Source organism: Alexandromys fortis, unplaced genomic scaffold (genome assembly GCF_014885135.2).
Source record: "Alexandromys fortis isolate MF-2015 unplaced genomic scaffold, M_Fortis_MF-2015_v1.1 scaffold_112, whole genome shotgun sequence".
Taxonomy (NCBI): domain Eukaryota; kingdom Metazoa; phylum Chordata; class Mammalia; order Rodentia; family Cricetidae; genus Alexandromys; species Alexandromys fortis.
The window spans coordinates 5,349,601-5,374,829 of record NW_026068013.1 but is presented as its reverse complement, the minus strand read 5'-3'; the positions used below and the strand labels follow the sequence as shown (position 1 = coordinate 5,374,829).

At 45.7% G+C, this 25,229-nt stretch overlaps 1 protein-coding gene across 2 annotated transcripts in view; it reads right to left on the bottom strand.

Moving 5' to 3' along the window:
* Positions 1-6,069: 6,069 nt before the first annotated feature.
* Positions 6,070-25,229, bottom strand: part of Maml2 (mastermind like transcriptional coactivator 2) — a 324,329-nt gene continuing 305,169 nt past the window's right edge. For both annotated transcript variants that reach the window (XM_050162195.1, XM_050162194.1), the window contains 3 exons: positions 18,143-18,346; positions 12,715-12,826; positions 6,070-8,711 (listed from right to left, as the gene is read on the bottom strand). In XM_050162195.1, the coding sequence (XP_050018152.1) occupies positions 7,693-8,711; positions 12,715-12,826; positions 18,143-18,346 (1,335 nt within the window). In that variant the 3' untranslated portion in view covers positions 6,070-7,692. The remainder of the gene's footprint in view (positions 8,712-12,714; positions 12,827-18,142; positions 18,347-25,229) is intronic.

Below are 25,229 nucleotides of genomic sequence, written 5' to 3'. Positions count from 1 at the left end.
TACTCAGCAGATTATGCTGAGAAAGCTAGGCTTTGCTCTAGGTCTGCAATCTGAGTAGACACCAGTGTCGGCAGGCTCCTGAGGCTGAGCCCAGCCCGGCATCTGGGCAGACTCGCTCCTGGCTTGTCTCCTCACTGCAGTACACTGACATCCCGGTGGAGTTCAGCATGAAGTGAGCTTTCTGAAGAGTGGAAGAAGAAACGGTAGAATAGAGGTGACATTGCTCTTCTCCTCCTCAGCTACCAGTGACATCTCCATTAGCAGCCGAGACTCCGCCCTGGGTCCAGCTTCTACCAGCAGGACAGCTGATGATGATGTGCCTTCTCCGGTAATCCTGGATTCTTCTCCTTTTGTCCCTTGTTAAGATGGGGTTCTCTTACATAGCCTAGGCTGGACTAGCACTTGCTGTGTAGCTTAGGATGACCTTGAACTCCGGATCTTCCTGCCTCTACCTTCCAGTGCTGGGCATCAAATTCAGGACTCCATATGGCTAGGCAAGTACTCTGCCAACTGAATTCAGTCCCGATCTTTGTGCCCCTCTACCTTGAGAATTGTAATGGCTTCCTCTTTTGCAATGTCTGGGTAGCCCTCCTTATGACTTTCCAACTGGCCTGTCACATGAGTACCCAACTTTCTGTTTTTAAATATATTTATTTATACAGTATCCTGCCTGTAGGCCAGAGGAGTGCATGAGATCTCATTACAGATGGTTGTGAGCCACCACGTGGTTGCTGGGAATTGAACTCAGGACCTCTGGAAGAGCAGTCAGTGCTCTTAACCACTGAGCCACCTTTCCAGCCCCGTGTACCCAACTTCCTATATTAAAATATCTCTGCCCCCTGAAACATTGAGGGGATTTTGTTTTCCTTAGTAGAACTGAGTCTCAAGCTGAAGGTTGTTGCACCAAGTCAGAGAAATTGGAATTCTGCCAGTGAGAACGGCGGGAACGCTGGCTCCCTGGCCATCCCAAGCACAGAGTAAATGAGGTGACAGTAACATAGAAGGGACAATTATTCCCTTTGGAAAAGGTATCTGGCATGTGCCCTAAGCAAATAGGGGTGCGGAAGGCCCAATGCTTCCCTCTCCTGGCTGTTATTTGAAGGCTCAAAGGTAAATCAGTGCAGGGGAATGTGGCTAAAGCAAGTTCTCTCCTCTGTCAGCTTTCTGTTGCTGTCTTAAAACACCAGGACCAAGGCACCTTATAAAGGAGAGTTTATTTGGATGTGTGAGTCCAGACAGCCCACCAGGGAGGCATGGCAGCAAGCAGCAGACACAGCAGCAGGAAGCTGAAAGCTCACGTCCTCAACCATGAGCTTGAAGCAGAGACAGAAAACTGGAAATGGTCGAGGCCTTTCCACTCTCAAGGCCCGCCCCCAGAGATGTACTTCCTCCAGCAAGGCCACCCTCCTCACCCTCCCCAAAACAGTGCCAGCAGCTGAGGTCCAAGAGTTCAATGCCTAAGCCTGTGCAGACATCTCATTCAAACCACACGATCCAGCTCCTCATTCTCCACACACCCACATGCCTGCTGCTTACACAGGGTGTGCAGACATCTTTTAGGGCAGGTCGCTGATTCATTGCAGCCTGCAAAAGACTTTGCCTGGCCCAGATGTGCTGAACTGGGAGGTGGATGCAGCAAGTAGATGAGACTTAGAAGGCCTCCTTCTGGTGGCACTGGAGGAGGTGGGGCTGTCAAGATTATCAGTGAGATTTAAAACCTGGCAGAGTGGGGGAAGGTGTGAACGGAGGTGGGCAGCCAAGAGGAGCAGACATTTGGGAAGTACATTGTTTTTTGTTTTGTTTTTCTGATAGGAAAACCTTGACCTTCCTTTGTGAGGTCACCTTTCCCCTGCTTTCAGCCTGCATGGTTTGGGTAAAGTTAACACAACTTTGTTCAGGGAGGAGGCATGGCCTAGGCAGAGGCTGTGCAAGAGGAAACTTCCCTCTCGTCTGTGCAGATGTGAGGATGTAGGTCTGGAACCTCTAGCCGCCATCCTGCCATCAGGAAAGGAGTGCAGCCAGGCTAGCCTAGGCGCAGGAAGCAGAGGTGAGAGCGAACCGCTGGATCACCAGGCCCCAACCGAGACTATCTCCTCGGAATTTCTGCTGTGCCTCCAAGAAAGTCCCGTTCTCTAAGCCTATCTGAGATACATTTTCTATCCTTTTTCTCTCTCGCACACACTGATTAATTCTGTTTTCCTGAAGAGTAATTCATATGTTCATTTTCTCCCTCCCTTCTTTCTTTCTTCTGCAAAAAAAATTGGAATCAGTATTAAATACATCTATGTATTCAACACATCTTGGCACAGAAAAGCACTTACATTGGTCAAACGAGGAACTTAAAATACCACTTGTATAAATGGAAGTCCCCTGTCACTGCTGCATGCAGACCAGGGATGGCACGAGGTGGTTTCTTAATTCAGTAAGCTTTCTTAATTTTTGTAGTACAGGGTGTTAGATACCTCACAACTTCAAATCAGATTGGCTATAGTGTACTATCCACACTCTGTCAGGAACTCAGGAATGATACTTAAAGGATTTTTTTTTTTCAAATCAAAACCAAAAAGGACTGGAAATGTAGCTCAGTTGGTAGAATCTTTGTCTAGCACATGCAAGGCTCAAGGTTCAATCCCCAACACTGAGAAAAACTAGGTATATAGTGGAACATGCTGTGAATGAGCATTTTCAAGGTGGAAGTAGAAAGGTCAAAGTTCAAAGGTCAAGGTTATCCTCTCTACTTAGAGAGTTCAAGACTTAGGTAAGGGTGGAACAGAATGGGGTAGATGAGAAGAGAAAATGAACTCTCTTACTGAGTTGTTTGTAACTCACAAACATTTGTCAGTGTTTAACTAGTGGAGTTGACAAATGTGTGATGTCACAGAGACTGGAGTGAGAAGCACCCAGGACATTAGCAAAGCTCACTTCTGGGTGAAGATGTTCAAGACGGGATGAACAAGGAGACAGACTCAGCCTCATGCCTGGGACTTGGGAGGAGTAGGAGAGAAAGGGGAAAGCAGACGGGGTGCTCTCCCCTGTGCATCTTGGCGGCTGACTGAGTTGTGCTGCCCACACCCCCTCCTAAGAGATGGACACTTCTGACCTTGTAAGTGAACACTTTCCTCCTTAAGTTGTTTCCCTGGGTGTTTTTGTCAAAGTGACAGGAATCCGACAGGTACACAAAGTAGAGTTTCTCTCTGCCCTGGCAGTCGGGTTCCCTTTAGGAGATCCTGTAATCTCATAGCACAGTGGACAGCTGGTGCCTCCTCTCACAAATGCCTCGGGGCGTGGTCAGGGTGTGAGCATCAGCACAGCCTCCCTTCTTGTCTGCTGCCTCCATCTGGCCTCCTCGTGATTCATTCTTGCTTATGATTCAGCTTTAAACGAGATGTTTACTGTGTGCATGAAGTTGATCAACAATCTGAAATTTTCTAAAGGTTGAGGAGCAACTGATTTCTTCATCTTAAAGCGGATGCTCCTGAGACTTTCCAGTGAACGCCTTCAGTTCTGTGAAATCAAATTCAGCCACAGAGTTCTGGAGTAGGGATGTTCTGTTTCAACCTCAACCATTCCCCCAACTTTCTTGGGTGACAAAACACAGTCATGTGCATATGCAATGGCCAGTGTGGATAAGATGATGAAAACTGTCTCTGCCTTTAGCCCCCATCACGGAAGAGTCTGCTGTCTGTGCTCCCACCCCCCTCCCACGTTCTCTGCAGATCTGTTCTAAGGCTAGAGACTGGGGTCGGAGGGAAGTTCCCAATGCTGTATTTCTTTCTCCTCAGCTATGCTGTTTTTATCCACTCTTTCTTCTCTTCTTAGAGGCGGGGCCTCACTTGTGTTGCAACTCACTGTAGACCAGGTTGGCCTCTAGCACACAGAGATCCACCTGCCTCCCAAGTGCTGGGATTAAGGACGTGCACCACTACACCCATTTATTATTATTTCTTATTGGTGCTGATTTTGTTCTCCATGCAATCTTCCAGATTCTTTGGGACAGGACCATATAAGACATCCATTTTACCAGGGTTCCATTGATAAAGCTAGTAAAAATAGCTGTATCATACACGTCCATTCTGGACGAGGGAAAAGGACATGGACCTCAACAACATAATTAGGAGGCCAGGAGATCTGAGAGTACCGAGGCTCTGCAGAAGGCTGTGTAAACATACACAATCAGGTGTGCTTCCTGCGCCGTGTTCATACAGTCTGTGACCAGATGCCACGTGTCAGGCCATACAAATACCACAGTGCCTAGTGGGTGGTATGCATTTAACATTTTATCATTTTATTTTTGTGCTTGACAGTCATGTATATGTACTTGCATGTGTGTACATGTCGATGTGTATGTGGGTATGTGTGTGTGTGTGTGTGTGTGCATGTGTGTAATCCAGACAACGACCTCAGATATTCCCTATCCATTTTTTGAAAGATAGGATCCCTCCCTGGCCTGGATCACACCAATTTAGCTAGATTGGCTGTCTCTGCCTCCTGAGAACTGGTGTCAGTGGCGCACACCACCACTCCCGGATGTTCACGTGAGTGCTGAGGACTGAAATGTCCACCCTCTTGCCATAGCCTCTTTGCAAACCTAGCTATCTCCCTAGCCCTGCACAGAAAACTTCGAGCATATAGAATCCCAGCTTTTTAAGTGAACGGAGCAACGCTGAAAAGAGATGAGTGTGCGTTTTACTCCTATCTAAAGCTCCCTGCACAACATGGTTTCCTGGGGGTTGGTGAGAGGGCTCAGCAGCTACAAGACTGGTTGGTACTCACTGCCCTTCTGGAGGACCTGGGTTCAGGTCCCACATCAACCTGTGACTCCATCTCCATGGCGTCTTCCAGCCTTGGCAGGCACCAGCACCCACACATACATATAATTAAAAAGCACAAAATAAATCTTTAAAAATAATAATTTTGTGCATATGTACCGGTTGCTGTTAACATTGGTTATCCTAACTGTAATACTGTAACCATAACATTGGTGACCGACAATATGGACTCCATACAAGAAAACCACGTCTGAATGTTTTAACTATTTTTTTTTACACATGAAATTACACACAATACAAAATACTCGTGTTACAAGTTGGATCTTTACATTTGTTGGTTCAGGACGGCAATGCAGGCAACACCAGCACCTCACTTGGTGACTCATTTCATTGGGCTGAACACAAAGCCAAGAAGGAATTATTTTCCTACTTTACTTTTGTGTCTCTGAATTTAAAGAAAAATGACTCCTGCCTTCTCTGTTGTGTATCAGGATGACAAGCAATGTCAGCAATGAAGAAGTCTGGCATTTCTATCAATGGGAGTTTGTGTCCCAATGGCTCTTACGTTGTAAATCTGAGGCTCTGCTAAGTGTGTCTATCAAATTGTCATTATCTCAGCTTTCGGGAAATTACATCATCTTTGGTAATAGGCTGCCCACAAACAGAAACTGTAGATTACACCCCCCAAAGAATCCTGTATTTTAATGAATAGCTGAATAAATACACACTAATTATGAAATTCACATTAAGATAGAAGAAAAACCAGCCATTCTGTTTGCGTTGCCTCTTCAGTGGAACAACTGGACAGCTGCTACAAATTGCACTGTTTGTGTGAGGGTAAGAAGAAGCTGAATCACGGGGCTGCAACTGGGAAATCCTGCAGCTCTGTGCAGTAATCTGAAGGAGCCACAAAAAAATGCGTGTTTATATACACACTGTGTTCCCTCTCTTTCTGCATGGAGAAACATTGTTTTGTATAATGGGGAAACACACAGCAGAACACATGCTACAGGGCCGGTACAGTATGCACAGCAGAATAATCAAATAAGACACGAGAACCATGGGCTTAATAAAGAATTGAGAGCTGGAAAACACGGCAACGACAGGGCGGGATGGAAACCTGGAATGCTTTCACGGAGGTTTCAGAATATAAATTCATCTAGCAAGCCTCTTGGTAGTTTTTAAAAGTTTCCACTCCATCACTACGGTTTAAGTGTAGAGCTAAAAATAAACCATCGTATTATACAAAACTTTGCATATTAGCATACAAAAGGTAACAATTTACTTTTTGTATAAAATATAACCTTTCGATAGCATATTTATTTCACATATGTATAAATATAATCCAAAGAATATGTTTTAAGTATTTCTACCAAAATATTCTTTACAAAAGTTTACAAAAACAAGTAACTTATTAATATTTACAAATCAGCACGGGAAAGATTCTGGGCCAGCGCTATTGGTGCAGTGGATTGGGAGGTGAGAGCCCAAAGGCATCGTGAAGTCTAGAAGAGGGCTATACAGAGCTTTAAAAAAATGTGTTCCTTTTCTGGACAGATTCGTGAAGATTTGGTGCCTCAAACAACTTGAGTTAAACCACACTTGATGTTTAAGTGTGTGACTGTCTAGCTCAAAGGTCACGGGTAGCCTTCGATTCTCTGACTTTAGGCTAGTGGTGGCAGTATTTTAGAGCCATCTCTGACCTGTACACCTCCTCCACTCTGCAGTGGACATAGATGTGGACACTGGGCTCCCGTGACCCAAAAGAACTCAGCCCTGAGGGAGAAAAGCTGGATAAGAAGGGCCCAGGCAGCATATGGCAAAACTTCCCTGTGTCGTGGAGAGTGGCTACGCACAGCCTACACTGAGCTCAGCTGTCCAACCAAGTCCAAGTGCTATGTCCAAGGAAGGCTCTGTTGTCTCAGTTATGATTTCCTCTACACTCTGTGAAAAGGCTCTGTGCCAATCCTCATACCCTTCTCCTTCCTGTTCCCTATCTCCAATCCAAAGAGGACGCTCTAATCTCACTCCAATTCAAACCTTCATTCCTTACAAACAAGTCTCAGGCTACCAAAAAATAGGAGGTCAAGGCTCAATTTCATCCTGCTTGGGCACAACCGTGGGCCTCAATCATAGTTAGAAACATCTCTGGTTACTTGTGGCCATGTTTGTCTCCTACATGGCAAAATTCAATTTTTTAAGTGAAATTTGATGTAGGCAGTTGTGCACTGACACTTTGGGGTGATGGGACAAGTCTTGGTTACCTATAAAAATCAGCAGGGAAGCCCCATGCAAGCTGTAAGTCCTGCATTCCTGTTTTATCACAAGACACAGCATCCCACCAAAATACAAAACACGTGGGAAAACTACAAAATGAGGACCGCAGCTAGGGAAGAAATCATCTAATCTGCTGGATGGCTTCTTGGTTCTCTGGTGCTCTCTTAGTTACTCCAAACAACCATATAACATGTCAATCTTTTCTGCAAGTTTTAGGATAAGTAAAAGAAAAGACAGTGGAGAAACCTAAGCGTCCTTATCTACCAGAGCAGATGGCAGTCTACTGCCTGTTGCTTAGAACTAACCCCTGTCTGCCATACGGGATTGAAACAAGTCTCAAGTTCCTCTGTGTTTCCTTCACCGAGAAAAGGAACTTGGGAAGACCGTTTGACATAATTAACTACACACCAACATCACAGTTGTGTTTGGATAAACTGGACATCGTGTCCTGACGCTCAGGCAGGGAAAAGCCATCCTAATGTTTTAATATCAGGCTCGGGATTTTTGAAACAAGAATGAACCAGAGTGTTCATCACCGTGGTTACTGTCAGCTTTCCGTTAGGATGCCTGAGTTCACTCGGGTGCATTACAGGGTCCTTGGCTGATACTGCCTGGAGCCTGCGAACCGCACCACCTTCCTTTTCTCTTAGGAATTGCTCCCCAGGATCTCATCAAGGTTGATGTCTTTCATCCAGTCGTCATTGCCAGGCTCTGTCTTCAATAAAGAGTCGATGAAATCAGCATCACTATTTAGGGCAGGGCCCATGCTGTCAGTCTGTTGACTGAGAAAGTCAAAAGCTAAATCGCTGCTATGGTCAGTGCCTTGAAAAGCCCTGGAACTTTGGTTGGATGAAGGAAAAGTGTTGGGCGTCAGGGATGGTGGCTGGCTGGTGCCTGTCCGTGCCTGATTCAATCCTGTGCCTGACGGATTCATATTAGGCAGACTCTGCGAGCTCAGCTGGTTAGGTCTGAGGTTCAAACCCCTGAGTGGACCCAGAGTTTGCCCATTTAGTGCCTGATTCATTTGGTTCATAGGTCTCATTTGTACTGCTGGCGTTAATTGGCTAGGGGGCACCACTGCCCTCTGGGAAAATGACTGGTTCCCCACTCCTGCTTGCAAGGACTGGTTTGGGGTATAGGCTGCAGGTGTACCTCCTGTTGGGAAGCGGACTCCTGTGGATTTGAGGGCTTCCTGTTGTTTCGCTGTTACATCTTGAGAAGCCCAGTTTGTTGCTGTTGTGTTGGATGAGATCATGACGGTGGATGACCTCTGGGCTGGTATGCCTGCTAAACTGTGGGGCAAACTTGGCCTCAGTTGTTGTGAACTGCCAACAGCTCCGGCTGCAAAGGTGGCCACACTGTTACCGTTATTTGCCCCTAAGGGAGATGGCCGTGACATCAGGGGGTTGTTCTGATTGGTTATCAGTGGAGTCGTGTTTCTCTGTTGGGTCAGCTGATTCATTGCTGGAGTGACGTAGGTGCCGGGCTGGGTACAAGGCAGGTTTCCATACACTCCCATGCTCTGAACTGCTGTGGACAACAGTGGCACTCTCATCCCATGTGACGTCGACGACATGAGGCTGGAGTTTGGCGTCAGAAGGGTGTGTGTGGAGACCGGGTTTGTCAAAGTCTGGTTAGAGTTTATATTCACCGTAGATGCGCCACCTAAGACAGAGACGAGAATTACACTCATTCATGCTATGACAGTGCCCCCTTACTGCAGCCGACAAGAACTTATTGGTTACTAAATACCATATGACGTATAGTGCATAGAAGGAACAGATGAGATCTGGGAGAGCATCTTCCTGGGTCACTTACACACTACAGAAAGAAGACTGAGATTGAATGTTTCTATTTTATAGTTTTATTTTATTTGCCTTCTGAAGTCATTGAAGTGATAATCTTTCATTCCGAATTACTTTAATTATGTTCCAAGTGAGAAGACCACAATTTTGATTACTAGCTATCATGAAATCCAGGCCATTCTTCACCCCAGGGTTCAAATGAGCAAGTGCATGTGGGGGTAAATCCTATTCGTGGCTACTACACTAATACTCCTAACCTGTGACCTGGAAAATCGTGTCTAATTCTTTATGTGCATCATCCTTATTCAAGAAGCTGCTATGAGTGGCTTTCCTGCATCCAGAAGGCAAACTAAATCTCATCTCTAAGCATCTGGAATCTGATGTACTTGTGCCCTGGCGATCATTTCCGTCTGAGAAGTTATTACTGCACTGCTACTGAACACCCCACCAGCCACCCTTGCTCACCAGTCTCCTGTCCCATGATGTCCCCTAGCCCCCCAATCCTTATATTTTCTTCATGTTCAGACCAAGCCTGAAGCTCTTATTTGGAGATTTCCCTAATATCCTAGTCTCATTTCTTTGGATGCCACTTTCGGTTTGATTCTTTCCTGGAGCACTGGGGCAATGCACCAAGCCTCAGAGGGGCTGCCAGGTAAACTGTCAACAATTGATTGAATGGGGGCCAGATCTGGATGCCAGGATGCTGGACAAGGTGGCTCCATACAACAGACAGTGACTAACAGATGCACTGAAATATTCCTGGCTTGCTAAGGTTGAAGTCACCCTGAGAAGTCAGCTTGCAGGGCAAAGCTGGAGGAAAAAGCTACCAGAGATGGCAAATTGCACAAGGTAGGCATTTCCTCTTGTTTGGTTTGCAGGCCGCATTCTAGGTCTAGTGCTGACAGGGTTGGTGCACAATTGAATTTTGAATGATATAATAATAATAAAGGAGACAGAAGGAAGGATGAAACCCAGAGAAATTACCCTTGCAAAGACACTGAAACAGAGCCACGCACACAGCGATGAACTAGGAGCTGTGTGAAGAGAATGCCCACAGGTGACTGCTTAGGATTCCCTGCTGGTTTGATGTATAACCCGAAAGACAAGGCCAAGCCACTGTAGCTTCCCTCTACTCTGCTTTTCTCCTCAACTAGACCCCCAGGGCAGGAGGAGTCTCTTTCTCTACTGTGCAATGAGTATAAGAAGTTTCCAAGTTGGAGGTGCAACTCAATGGGGGAAACACATGCCGAACACAAGCAAGACCCTGGACTCAATCTCTGTCTCCACCAAAAGAATTATTTCTGGACTGATGTTAAAATTTAAAGCAATAGGAAAGAGTTTGTTTTGTTTTGTTGTTGCTTGTTTTAGTCTCAGAAGGTACATGATGTAAAATGTCCCAGAGGGGACTCTTGCCCACTTGGGGTTGGCAGCGGCATGCAAAGACTTTTCGCAGGAAATGCACACGTTTTATTTGGAAGGAGCTATTGGGTGGGTGTCCTTGCCCATCGCAGTCTCCCTCTGAGACTCAGTGTTGATGTGTACTGCAGTGCGTTTGTGTGAGAAAGCACACACCCTGAGCTTTCCTGCTGCTGGAAAGCCCACAAGAATACATTCTGCCTCCGTGAAAAAGAGCTGGCAGGAGTCCTTGAAGACTGCTTTACAAGGGGGTGTGGCTCCTGCAGGAGGCTCCCCTCCTTTCCACCTTTCCTCTCCCTGCCTGCAAAATGGACACACAACTTCCTGATGTGGTGGCTACAGGGCAGCCCTTAGGATGGGAACCACAAGCTAAGGAAGCAGAAGAAGCTGGCCTCTGGCGACACTGTGGAGATAGCTCTCAGTTCTGGACTCCCATCTGAGAGATTCTTTTACAGTAGTGGGAAAAGAAACCTTAAACACCTACCTAAAAACTTGTATACTGTTTCAAGTCTCGCAGGTTCTCTAAAGCCTGTTGTTTGCCCATGAGGCCAAGCTCCACGGCAGAGCTACACTGTTTCTGAGCACAACCGAACTGAGAACTCAGTCCTTGCATTTAAACAAAATCATCTCAAATCTCAGTGGAGAGAGACAAGCTGCTGCATTTTCAGACATTTGAAAGAATTATGGAAACTTATTTAGCGTATCTGCAACAGGACAGGAGGTGGCAATAGGAGTGCCCACAGCCTCTTGCTGTCTGGAGAATATTCTTGATGAGTTCTTGGACAGATGGAGACATGGAAAGAAAAAAAAAGTTGAGAAACTGAAGAGACTAACTTAATGTAGCAAGAGAAATCAGAGTTCTCCACAGCAGGGACTGGAGTAGTTGCTGGAAAGAAGGGAGCAGGAAGAGCATGGGCCGGGTTTGGGGAAGGTTCTTTGGGGTTCAGAGAACTTCTGAAGAGAGATTTTTTTTTTTACCTTAAGTACCTGTCCTATTCATGAGAAAGAGAGTAAGTAAAAAGTTCTGATTTGTGACTTGAACAGAAATACAAACCTTCCTTTTCTTTATAAAAATGCAATTTGCTTTTTAATTTTTCTTCTTGACAGGGTGATTTGTCTCTCGTGGAGAATACTTGGAGGGGACAAGTTCCGAGGGAGATTGAGGAAAGATGAGGTTTTATGCAAGTTCCAGGTGGTATTCCGGAAAGGAGCTCTTTCTACCTAACTTTATTCTGCCTGGGTCACGGTCAACATGAGGAGGAGGAGGAGTGAACCTACAGGAGTTAGAAAACCTTCAGGATTTTAAATTCTCACAAATAATTGGGGGAGTAGTGGACACATGAACACAGACACAGAGAACAGTGAACATGTGGATACAGACATGGAGAGTAGTGGACACGTGAGCACAGACACGGAGAGTAGTGGACACGTGAGCACAGACATGGAGAGTAGTGAACACGTGAGCACAGACACGGAGAACAGTGGACACGTGAGCACAGACACGGGGAATAGTGAACACGTGAACACAGACATGGAGAGTAGTGAACACGTGAGCACAGACACGGGGAATAGTGGACACGTGAACACAGACATGGAGAGTAGTGGACACGTGAGCACAGACACGGAGAGTAGTGGACACGTGAGCACAGACACGGAGAGTAGTGGACACGTGAGCACAGACACGGAGAACAGTGGACACGTGAGCACAGACACGGGGAATAGTGAACACGTGAACACAGACATGGAGAGTAGTGAACACGTGAGCACAGACACGGGGAATAGTGGACACGTGAACACAGACATGGAGAGTAGTGGACACGTGAGCACAGACACGGAGAGTAGTGGACACGTGAGCACAGACACGGAGAACAGTGGACACGTGAGCACAGACACGGGGAATAGTGAACACGTGAACACAGACATGGAGAGTAGTGAACACGTGAGCACAGACACGGGGAATAGTGGACACGTGAACACAGACATGGAGAGTAGTGGACACGTGAGCACAGACACGGAGAGTAGTGGACACGTGAGCACAGACACGGAGAGTAGTGGACACTGAGCACAGACACAGAGAACAGTGGACACATGAGCACAGGACATGGACAAGCGAGAACTCATGAATGGACGAAGTGTGGTCTTTCTGAGGGTAAAGGGATGAAGACAGAATCTCACACTCTAATCTGGGCTAGCCTGGAGTTTACTATGTAGCACAGGCTGGACTGGAAGTCCCAGCGTTCCTCCTCCTCCGAGTGCTGGGATTATAGTGTGAGCCACCAGGCCGAGTTCTCCGTGTGATCTGTGTCTGATGGTTCAGTGGGAGACAGCAAAAGGGTGGAGCAGATGTGTTATCCAAGGTGAGGGAGAAAGCAAGAGAAATGGAATAGGTTTTAAATAGGTCCCCCCCCCCCAAGCTATGATTTATATCCATTTCGAAGAACTCTCACCAGAATACTGAGTGGCTGGCTGCAAACTTCCCGAGTTTCTTCTTTGGTCTTTGTAGTCCGGGGGTGGTCTTGTCAGGTGTCGGTTCATCTGATCCTGAGGGGAAAGTTTCTCCTTGAAAACACAAATGAAAACATTGAATTGAGTGAGCATTTCTTCAGTTACAAAAGTCTGTACAATGTTCAAAAGGGTACAAATACAAGAAGAATTTAGCCTGTGCGTGGTGGTGCATGTCTGAAATCCCAGCCCTTGGGAGGCAAAGGCAGAAAGGATCACAAGCTTGAAGCCAGCATGGGCTATAGAGTGGGAACTTGCATCTTACAAACAAAACTATTTTGCACTGTGGGTTTGGATTAAGATTCATATTTGGTTCTAGCCATAAACAAAGGACATTGAGCCTATAATTAGTGATCCTAGAGAAGCTAAATAAGGAGAAACCAAAGAAAAACATATAGGCATCCTCCTGAATATTAACCTTCATCAGGCGATGAAAGGAGACAGAGACAGAGACCCACATAGGAGCACCGACAGGTCCAAATCAGGAGCAGGAGAGAGACCACGAGCAAGGAACTCAGGACCGTGAGGGGTGTACCCACACACTGAGACAATGGGGATGTTCTATCGGGAACTCACCAAGGCCAGCTGGCCTGGGTCTGAAAAAGCCTGGGTCAAAACTGATCTCTCTGAACATAGCGGACAAGGAGGACTACTGAGAACTCAAGAACAATGGCAATGGGTTTTTGATCCTACTGCACGAACTGGCTTTGTGGGAGCCTAGGCAGTTTGGATGCTCACCTTACTAGACCTGCTCACCTTACTAGACCTGGATGGAGGTGGGTGGCCTTGGACTTCCCACAGGGCAGGGAAACTTGATTGCTCTTTGGGCTAATAAGGGAGGGGGACTTGATTGGGGGAGGGGGAGGGACATGGGAGGTGGTGGTGGGGAGGAGGCAGAAATCTTTAATAAATAAATAAAAAAAGATTTATCTGTTAGTGTCAATTCAGAGACAGATCTTTCCGTTTGAATCACTTCCTCTACGGAAGTGCCATTCATTTCTTCTCCTCCTCCACAGATTTCTGCTTTGTGTCTACTGAGCATGTTCATTTCTTCATTTTGTAGTTAGACTTCAACTACGGGGTTCAATTATGTGGGCTCAGGGTGGTACTTCCTGTCTTAGGTGTTGCATGTGTGATGAGCTTTGGTGTCATAGACTTTGGAGAAAGGTTTGCCAGGTAAAATGGAGCACACCTGGCTTTCAATGATTTCATCCGGCGACCTCTCCTCGGAAGAGGTGTCAAGAGACTTGCTAACCTTCCGGGTACTGGTGTGGGCACCATGTGCACGAGACGTCTCTCCTACCTGCTCTTAGCAAACCTTTGAAGGGAGCGCTGCTTGTTTTCATTCAAAAGAGGACACGCAAGTTCATTAGCTAAGTAACTTTCCCGCCCAGAGCCCACAGCCATGCAGCAGATACCAGCTCCAGAGTCAGGAACTCAGGGCCCTTCATGCCTCTCAGGATCCTGTTTGAAAATCACCTTCAGATTCTTTCAGTGCGTGAGTTTGGGTGGTAAGAGAGGAAACGGGGATGCCGTTTACTGCTGCCAATGCCTTGACCGACCGCCATCCTTACTCACAGTGGCGAGGAGCAATGAGGAGTCACTGCTGTCTCAGGAGTGCTGAGAGAGCCTGGGGGACATAGGGAAGTGGAGCACTGTCCTAGATTGATTGGAGAGTAGCTAGGATGTGCTAGCTGGAGAGGTCACATTGTGACCTTGTTTGTTTTTAGATAAAACGACCAAGTGGCCTATCTGCTCTTGGTTTATCATGACACCAGAACAACCCTGTCTGAGTTGACCTGTGTTAAGACTTTATGTTATACAAAGAACAAGATGCCTCTCCTAACAGCTTGAGATAGGGATTCCTGCTTTTTTCTTTCTTTCTTGGTGTGCTTTGGAAACTTTCTGGAATGGCTTCAGTGCAATTCCGAATACACTGTAAAGCAATATCCATTTCTAAAGATAAGAATAATTGGCATAGGTAGAGACAGAAGACTGTAATTATAGGAAAGTCAATACACAGACAACCGTAACAGACAGATGAGGCCATTAGCTGGAGCCAAGTGTGCATCTGCTCCCCTCAACCTCACTGCTTGTACTCAGCTTTGAGATTTCCTAGTGGGATGCGTGTTCTCTGAAACGGACAGGAGAGGACCTTAAAATAACAACAAACCAATTTCATTTTTTGTTTCTAAGAAAAAAACCAAACTTTAAAAACTCATAGAATGTTTTTGAACACCAAGTAATTCATATAAAACATAATTTTGATGAGCTAAGCATAAATGAATCAGAAACAGATGGATTACATTTCTTTTAAACATGGGTTTACAAAGTAAGGGAAACTATTTGTGTGTGTGTGTGGGGGGGGAGTTGCAAAACCCTGATTGTTTAAGAAAGAGCCTAGGGTCTTCCACCAACCCAGTGTGGTAGTGAGCAAGCAACCCTGTTGTAAACACTTGTGTGAACTGACAGTTTTGATTGTTAAGCCAAGAACAGGACTTTGTGAAATCTTTTTTCCAAGAAGCATATTTCATATATAATTAGGTGTTACTACTGTTTGTATGATAGTACCTGCGTGCGTGTGCGTGTGTTTATGTGCGTGCGTGTATGCATGTGTGTGTACATGTGTGTGTAACAATTTGTTCCTTTACTCCCAGTCACACACTTTATTTCAAACCCAGATTTATTTCATCTTAAGCAGTTGGGCTTTTCTCTCTCCCACAGACCAGTATATGCTCATAGCTTTAGCATATACATCTCTGAAACCCCGAGTTTCCTAATACTCTATGTTGCCTGTAGATACAGCAGAGGCTATGTTGGCATGCTACAAGACCAGTGAAGTTTGGACGCCAACACTAAATGGCGGAAGCTACAGTGAGGCTCTCGGGTAAACTCACACGGTCATTGAAATCAGCTCTGTGTAAAATGGAATGAGCTTTCATCGTGGCCCGGCCTCTCTTGTTTCAGTGGTATCTGTCTTGCTTTGGTTTCCTTAGCCATAAAAATGCAAGATTTGGGAGGGAGGTTCTAGGATCTCTTTCATACTCCCCATACAAGGATGAGTCCTTTAGTTCTGCAAAACCTCGGCATGGTGCCTGGCACACAGGAGGTGTATAACACGAGTCAGCAATGACGGTCAGGGTAATAACCACTACTCATCTCGCCTTTTGTGTGTGTCACTTTGGGAGAAGGGTGGAGAGAAACAAAATTTTATGAAAAAAATGCCTCTATTTAGGTGCCCATCTGGCTTTGCCAAGGCCTTCAATGGCTACAAAGCGTATGCTAATGGAAAGAGGCACCAAAGGCGGCTTCTTCCTGGCTATGCTAAAGAGCACGGGCAGCCTGGATGGCATCTCGACAAAGAGAAGTGTGAATGCTTTGTAAGAACCACGGAAAGTGCAGCTCCGTTCCCATTCATCTCTCCACTGCCCTTTGCACCTGTCCCATGAGACTGGCCAGCACCATGGTCAGGCCCCCAAGAATGTGCGTGTCACTTTTAACCAGAGGCTTTTAACAGAAGCAGAAAACCCGGAAGCTCCATCTTGTAAAACTAATCAAATTTACAGTGTCAATGGGAATAATAGAAATCTTGCCAGTAAGTTTGTTTGAAACGGTGCATTCTCTCCTCTTCACTCTTGTTTCTAGGCTATTCAGGTTGTAAAGGAAAAAGACAGGCGGAAGAAACAGTTGGGACCACAGATCTCAGACACCTGTAGCATAAGTGCTCACTGACACTTGTCATTTCTTTAAAGACACCGGTGGCTGCTATATTGTTTATCTGAAACTAACCAGTAAATACAATCCAGGACTGCCGCTTTCGTCTTTGACCATCCCTCTTCCTAAAATGGTGGACTCCACATTTTCTATCAGAATACTGTAGTCTTACCATGTCAAAGCCAAATTTTAACTCATTTTGGGAGATGATTTCCACATTGGAGCTCTCCTATTGGCCTTTATCTTTTAGTTGGTTGCAAATCTGAACACAGTGTTCCTCCTCCTCCTCCTCCTCCTCCTCCTCCTCCTCCTCTTCCTCCTCCTCCTCCTCCTCCTCCTCTTCTTCTTTCTGCTGCTGCCTTTCAGGCAGTGTGACTTAGCCAGCCTCTTCCTCTGGCCTCTGCGTCCTCAACTTCTCCATCCTTGACCATGCTCTATGCCTTGACAGTGTGTGGGTCCTTTGTGTACCTGAGTCTTGAGTGCTGGATCTCTGGGGCAGGATGACCCTCCCACTACCACCCCACTCTTCCTCCTCTCCTCCCTCCCAACTCTCTCTGCACCTTCTGATCTTTAGTAGCCTCTCTCTGTAGAAATTTCTCTACAGCATACCATTTAAGCATATGCATTACAATAGCTTATTTATTTGATGCCCACAGTGGATATTGAGCTCTATTAGGGCAACAAGGGGGAAAGAAACTATCTTGTTTGTGGCTTATATTTTTATGATCTTTCCATATTTATTGAATATTAATGGAGTTTTTAATACTTTACCTTTCTGGCTGCTTTTAAAATGTTTTTGAGTATAAAATGATTTGATTGGCTTTTCTCATCTTGCAGTCAAACCCAGAACCTAATGCATGCTGGGCTTACACTCTGCAACTGAGCTGCATCTCATGTCCTCATTCCTTCTCCTTGGGTCTATTAGCTCTGAACTGTTTGGCTTTGTCCCTTTTGGTTTCACTGGGCTGGAAAGTTTGAAAGGAGAGGGCGTGGCAGTCTTCAGCTGTGGAGTTTGGGTCAGATGTGGATGGTGCTGTCTGAGGCTACTGAGGAGTGGGTAGATAAGATACTGAAGCGAGGTTAGAGCTTGGCTGGTGTTTAGGGAAACAACCTTGTGCTTCTTAAAAGGTTGGGTCAATATGGTGAACGTGGACAATTATTTAAAATGTCTTTTTAAAAATGGTTCCCCATTCTGAGATGCTTTGTTTTTTGGGAAGCCAAATCTTGGGGGTGAAACTCCTGCTAGCCTTTAAAAATTCCCTTTAAAGCTCATTCACCTCTAAATACCAGTTTGGAGTTGGGATGATTAAGGTACAGTTCACTCTTTCCAGCCCTCTAGGCTGGGAACAACTGAGATTTTATTCACTCCATTCAAAGGCCCTGCTGGCCACAGGCATTCCTGAACTGGGCAGGGCTGGTCATCAAGGGGACTGGTATTCCACAGGCCTAGCAGCTGGCAAATCAGGGTTGGTTTTTTGTTTTTGTTTGTTTGTTTTCTCCTTTGCATTTTAAATTCACGGGATTTAGTTTATCTTGCAACCGCTACACCCTCATTACTGTCGCTTAAGTGGAGAACACAGGGAGACACAGAAGGGCAAAGGGACCTGTCACATCTCCAAGGTCAAGAAGTCACACAGAGAAGCTAGAAGGTAGCTTTACCGAATCAGCCAGCATCTGCTGCTGGAGGAGGAGCTGTTGCTTGGGCTCCATGGCTGGCCTGTGCAGGGTCTGTTTCTTCCCCATCATTTGCTGATTCAGCAGAGACTGCTGGGAGTTCATGAAACCACTTGCCGTGTTTGGATTCGAGCAGGAGTTGGGACTTGGACTGGGGCCTGTGTTCTGGCCTACCACAGTGTGTTGATCCTGCAGAAGAGAAAGGAGAAGGGGGAGCTACTGTGAGTTAAATAAGACACAAGGAGCACAGAGATGTGAAGCTTAGATGGCAAACATTTTCACCCTGCTGGAGAACAAGTTTGGTTAATGGGCTGGATATCTGTAGAATGGCTTTTGAAACACAGAAAAAATCGTTTCCTAACGTAGAAAACAGAGCAGATAGGTGAAGGGTGGGCACTGGATAAACTCCCATCTGACTCTTAGGGCAGAGTCTCCTCATTCCAGGAGGTGTTCATGAAACTTCAAAGAAAACTACTATGGGAACATACAGTGATGCGCTCAACAGCTCAGAAGTAAAAGCCATTTCTAGAGCCCGTGTGCATTTGCTGTTCCTGGTCCTATAATAAAAATGGTTCCCAACTCTGTGTTTAAAAGCTGAATAGCCATTCTGCACATGAGGCATGCGTCTTTTTACTCAGAGACTCAGGAATTTAGTGTCAGTTTATGATAAGGGGACACCCTATTCACTGGCAACGGCGAGGAGAGTCATGGCACATACCAGGCAACACTGGATACCAGTGAATCACCACGCTGATCTGAGGACTCTACTAGTTTTTCACCATTGGTAAATTAGCACCCTGCAGGAAACAGAGCTCAACCCTGTGAAATATTATCGTTTCCCAGTGAAGTTGTTGGAGGAAGCCGCTAGTTAGTTCCCGACTGCTCAGCCCCAAAATAATCACAGAGATGATGTGGGAGTCTCCTGTGTGCTGTGATTGCCATTAATGAATAAAGAAACTGCCATGGCCTGTTGATAAGGCAGAATTTAGGTAGGCAGGGAAAGCTAGGCTGAATGCTGGGAGAAAGGAGGATGGAGTCAGAGAGACGCCATGGAGCCATCGCCAGAGTCAGACATGCTGTAACTTTGTGTAACCACAGCACACAGAGGGGACTCCCATATCAACAGAACTCTGTGCTAGTAGGGTTCCAAGGAAACTAGAAATCATAGTCCCCTTGGAGGTCCATATCTAACCAAGGGTTGGAAGATGCTCATAAGTACAAAGGTCAGGAATTATAAATTCAACCAAGCATAATGCCATATTCTTGTAATCCCAGCTCTCAGAAGGTAGTGGTAAGGGGACCATGGGTCAAAGTCATCCTCTGATATATTGAGTTTGAGGCCAGTCTGGCATTCAGGAGACTGAGCCTCAAAGAATAAAATACAAACCACAACAAAGAAAACATTATAAAATAAAAAAATTAGGTTATGTAAAAGAAGCACAACATCAAAAATCCTTATCCATAGATGACAGGGTTCTGGGAGGTGGGTCACTTTGCGTATATGCCAGCTCATGTTTACGGTGCCTTAGAGGCCAATCCAACCTTTCCTCCCCTGCTGGACAGCATGTGCTTACAGCAGACAAGAACAGGGACGGTCACGAAGTCTGAGTCCTAGAGTGAATTAGCTTCTCCTTTATTTCATTTTTAAAAATGTTAGCCGCTAAGCACTAAAGGAGTAGAAAAGCTGCCATTCTGAAATACAGTGCAATAGGAAACATGGTTCTAACAGCTGCCTCAACAGCAAAGTATCTAGAATAATATGGACAACCACATGCCCAAACTTAACACATAGGACAGTCGCAGCATTCAGGGTTTTCTGACATTTATCCAATCCTCCCCCAAAACCAGGAAGAACTGTGTTTTCATCTCAATTTTGAAAATGAGATATCTGAGCTGAGGGAGACCCTGGAGTTGCAAGGGCGAGAGTGGAGGAAGGTTTGAAGCCAGGTCAGCTGGACTGAGAATGCTGCCTCTCAACTGCAGTCAGTAGACACCGAAGAAAGAACTTTGTGTGAGACATGTACCAAATGGTAATCTTGTGTATGATGTGGCCCGCTTTCCATTTTAAATTTTTATGGCCCTTGGGAGTCCCTTTCTCCCGTAGTGTGTCTTTCAAGCCACTAGGAATGTCCCTGGCATAGGGACACAGAGGGAGATCTGGGAGTCAAATGTCTTGGGAGGAAAGCAGAGGAGGAAATACGCAGGGGTGGAGGTGGGGGGTGCGGGTGGGGCTGAACCTTCGGGGCTCCTCAGAGAGGGAAGCAGAGCCTGCGGTGGGAAGAAAGAGACAGCTGAGGAGTTTCAGAGCCTTGGGACTGACAGTGGAAGGAGCTGAGCTGAGAGAGATTGCCCGGGAAGCAGCCGTTAGACCTCCGCACTATTTCAACCCAAACAATCTTTTCTAAGACATAAACTGAATTTTTATGCAAGGTTTTGAGAGAAAATATTTCATGTTTAAAGGAAATGATTGACAATCAGGTAGAAAAATCTAAAAGACTTTTTGATCTCTTTCAACGGCTTTACCGGGGACTAGAAAGGAGCTCTAGGGAATGACCATGCCAGTCCAGGCCCTGGTTCTGGCGTTTATTAGGTACAAGTTCCGGCAGAAGTGAATTAGCTTTCCTCATCTGTAGAATGGAAACAGGGACAATGATGATGGTACTGAGGTGGTGACATCGCAGAGTCCCTGTGAGAACAAGAGGGTACAGTCAAAAGACTGGCTCCCAGGAAGGCCAACCACGATGGCCACTCTTGGCTCCTAATGAGATTTCAAGAGTGCATTTTTATTTTCATCTTTTACTTTTCAAGCAAACAAGTCAGGCCTCACAGGCCACTGAAAGGTGTTCTGTGACAACCTTACCAGAGATGCAGAGTTCAGTCTTAACCAGAGGGGACACCTATGCATGCACCCTCCGCTTACACATGAGCTTACAGTGTATACTGGAATGTGGTCCATGCCCCAGTGCATGGTCCCTCACCCATGAACAATGGGCAGTTCTAATTGGACTCAGAGTCTTATTAATAGCACAAAAAAGGAAAACATGAAGTTTGGGGCGAGGGACGGGGGGCACTAAGGGAAGCTGGAAGGAAGTGGTTGATAGATAGGAACAAACTACCCTGCATTAATGTATGCAACTTTCAAAGAATGAATAAAATATGATTAAGAAAAAGCAAAAGAAAAGAGATGGACAGCGTGTTTGGTGCTGGCAGAACTGGTGAGCTTCAAAATAATTTCCAGAGAGATCTGGAACAGCACCCATCCCCGAGATTTATAAAGGATGTGCACGCCAAGGAAATGCAGCTCTTTTTCTCGCTAATCGAACAGATGGACTGTTCTAAATTTAGTTTCATTCCTAGACAATACCAAAAATATTCTGGGACCCTTTTCCCTAGAGTCTCAAGTGTTCTCCAAATCCTAAGCTAGTGCTGGGGTAGAGAGACATGCCCTGGTGTGGTGGGAAGAGGGAGAGACATGTTCTTCTGGAATGTTGTAGACTTTTCACCTTTGAACTTGTAGCTCATAGACCTCACCACGGCACTCTTGCATGTTCTTTCAGTTTGTGATTGAAGTCACATTTAGCTGCTGTCACATTTTCTGCCCTTATGTTAGCTGTGAAACACAAGACACCTCCTTCACAGACATGCCTTCATTGCCAAGATGTTGTGCAAACTTCAGTACATAAAATATTTTGAAAGAAAAATATGCTCCAGTGCATTGGCTTTGGTTTCCACATCCAGGCTTGCTGCTTCTCCTACATTCGGCAGCGGAGAACTCAGCGCAGTACAAGTCACCTGGCTCTCCCTCCACCCGGTACAACTTTCCCTCTGGAGGGCAAGTCAAAGTCATGATAAAGTTGGCACATACCCAGCGTCCATGACACTGTGTGTACATGTGTGTGCTTGTGTGGCTGTGCATGACTCATGCCTTTCCATTGATGTAGTGTTTTCTATCATAGAAAGGCCAAATGGCACTGGGTTTTGATCCTACTGCACGTACTGGCTTTGTGGGAGCTTAGGCAGTTTGGATGCTCACCTTACTAGACCTGGATGGAGGTGGGTGGTCCTTGGACTTCCCACAGGGCAGGGAACCCTGATTGCTCTTTGGGCTGACGAGGGAGGGGGACTTGACTGGGGGAGGGAGAGGGAAATGGGAGGCGGTGGCAGGGAAGAGACAGAAATCTTTAATAAATAAATAAATAAATAAATAAATAAATAAAAAGAAAGACCAAGATTCTAGAGAAACTGGAATCAAAGATTGATCTGGTAACAAGAAACAAACACACAACTGATTAATATAATTAACTCAAGCTATCTTTCCTTTATGTTTTTTTTCTGTTTTCAGCTCTAGTGTTTGATGCTAACCTACCCTGTCTTCATTTCCACTTAATATACAGTCATAGGTTTCCATACCCGTGGCGCATATGTGTATTGAGATGATAGATGTGTACTCCCACATCCAGCTTTAGAATACATACATATAAATATATATATTTCTACTTTAATTTTTTGAGATTATAATTTAATTATAATATTTCCCCCTCCCCTTGCCTCCTTCAAAACCCTCTTTTATGCCTTCCCCCCTCAACTTCAAATTCCATGACCTCTTTTTTTCAGCAATTGTTATTGAATTACAATCTTATATGTATTTGTAGATACATACATGCTCCTAAATATAACCTGTTGGGTCTATATAATTTCGCTTGTGTGCATATTTTCACGGATGACCATTAGGCACGGATGGCACTACTTGGTGAGCTCTTCCCTGGGGAGAACCACCTCTCCCACCCCAGCTTTCCTTAGCTGCTGTAGTTCTTTGTGTAGGGCTGAGGCCTCAATTTAGAATAATTAACGAAACAGTTTGTATGAAGAAATCTTAGGATTGAGAAGTAGAGGTGAACCTTGGCCAATGGATCCTACTTTACCAAAGAATCTCAGTATATTGTGGCTAACCTTCCTAAAAGGTGCTACAAAATAAAAATGGTGCAGTTGTTGTTTCAGTGTGAAACAAGGATCTGTCTGTCGGGGAGGACTGACTTCAGCCAAAGGCAGGAGGTGGTTGTATTAGACATGTCAGAAGATGGCAAATCAAAGAATCCACCAGTTTTTTGAGAGGCGGTTGAGATGGGAGGGCTTACTGGATTTAGTCACTGTTAAAACAGTTTTGTGAGCTGCACAGACACACAACAACTTTACAGAGGACCCAAAGTTTAAAATAAGCATTGTTCTCCTTTATTTAAAAATAACTGAAGAATATTGTTAGTCTATGCATCCGAATAAAATGACTCTCTGTCTCTAATTTACAAGGAGGATATTTAATGCTTTTCCCTCACAAACCAAGTCCTCCGAGTTACTAGAGACCCCTGGGAGGATTTTGGCTGGGATGACACCCTTTCTTTTTCTTGGCTTCCAGAGCTAGGCATCTGCAATTTGCAAAACAAATTCAAGATAAAGTACCCAGCTGGGCCGGCTGGTACAGTAGAGCTCACAGACTGCTTTGCCATTCAATCCATCTTTCCTCTCTCCTCCCTTCTTGCTTTCCCTGGCTCAGTGACCGAACTGCTCAACTATTCCCCGGAGCTATTTGTCTTCAGCTCTGCTCGCTGATAAAGCCATTTCTTTATCGCTCTGCCTGAGAAACTAGCTGCCCGAGCTGTTTCTTTCGGGTTCACACTCGCTGGCAAGCCTGCTCCTTCAAGTCGTTTATTTGGGCTTATACGTGGCGAGGTGGCTGTGGGCAGCTGAAGTGATTAAAGGGCCCGTGTTCGACACAGTACAAAGGTGGCAGAGAGGTTTCTCAGAAACTGCCTGGAATGGAGTTTGGAAACCGAAGAACCAAAGGGACAACTCACTCCCTTCTCAGGTTGGGGACTTCAGGGTTTAGTTTCAAGGGCCAGCAAATGACACAGAGGGCACACCACATCCCACTGGCCCCTTGGCTTTTTGTTGTACAAACAGTATGCAAGTGAAAGTGTGGGTCCCTGTTCTGATGACATTGTATTTCAAAAAGAAGAGCAAACAGTTTATAGCTGCCTTCACATTATAATGAGAGCTCAAGAGTTGTGGCTGAAACCTCCTGACTTACAAAGACCCAAATATTCACTATTTGGCCTTAACAGAACACATTTCCTGCCCCTTACCTATGCCAGCCAAGTGATGCTAGAAGCCGAGTCTTTTAAGTCACGCCACCACAGTGTGTTAGCACCATCACTACCCTCCTCCAGCACCCATGGCACATGGTGGCAATGGAAGACACTTAGAAATGTTGCCCAACTCCACATTTTAGGTGAAGACTTTGTCTCAAAACCTTAAGGAATTTAATTAGACAAGGTCACACATCTAACCAAAAGATGAAGAATACCTAAATCCTGGGAAATGTATTACATAAAATACCCACTGACTGAAGAGATGGCTCAGTGGTTGAGGGCACCTGCTGCTCTTGCAAAGGACCTGAATTCAGTTCCTAGCATACACCGGGTTATTCACAACCACCTGTAACTCCAGCTTCAGGGGACCTGACATCCTCTTCTCGTTTCCAAGGGCACACATATGCACATGGCACATGTACACACTAGGGCACATGGGCACACATGGGCACACACATGGTACACATAAACTCATGCAGGCGCGCGCGCATACACACACACACGTCATTTTTTTTAAATCTAAAATAAGAAAAGATTCATTTGCTTAAGAGATTTGCAGCTTGCCTGATGGAAATGAGAGGTTTGTGTGTGTGTGTGGTGGGGGGATGTTGGAGGAGTTTGACAAGGAAGGGGAATGTATTGAACTTAGCATTTTCCTTTGTCCTCTGAGGTAGTTCAGGAGGAGGATGCTTTTCCTCCTGAGCCCTCCAGCACGCCCTATCCCCTCCACTCAGCAGGAAAAGCCTGAGCCTGCACTTGTGGTCTCCTTGGTTTCGCCGATGGAAACGAGGCTTCCTTCAGATATTAGCTAATTTTCAAGTCACCAGGACACTGAGCTTATTTTTAGCTTTGGGGTGGACACCTATTATGGATTGGCTGTGAGAGCAGCTCCAGGAGGAGGCTGCTCTGGGCTGGACTGTGGCCAGGAG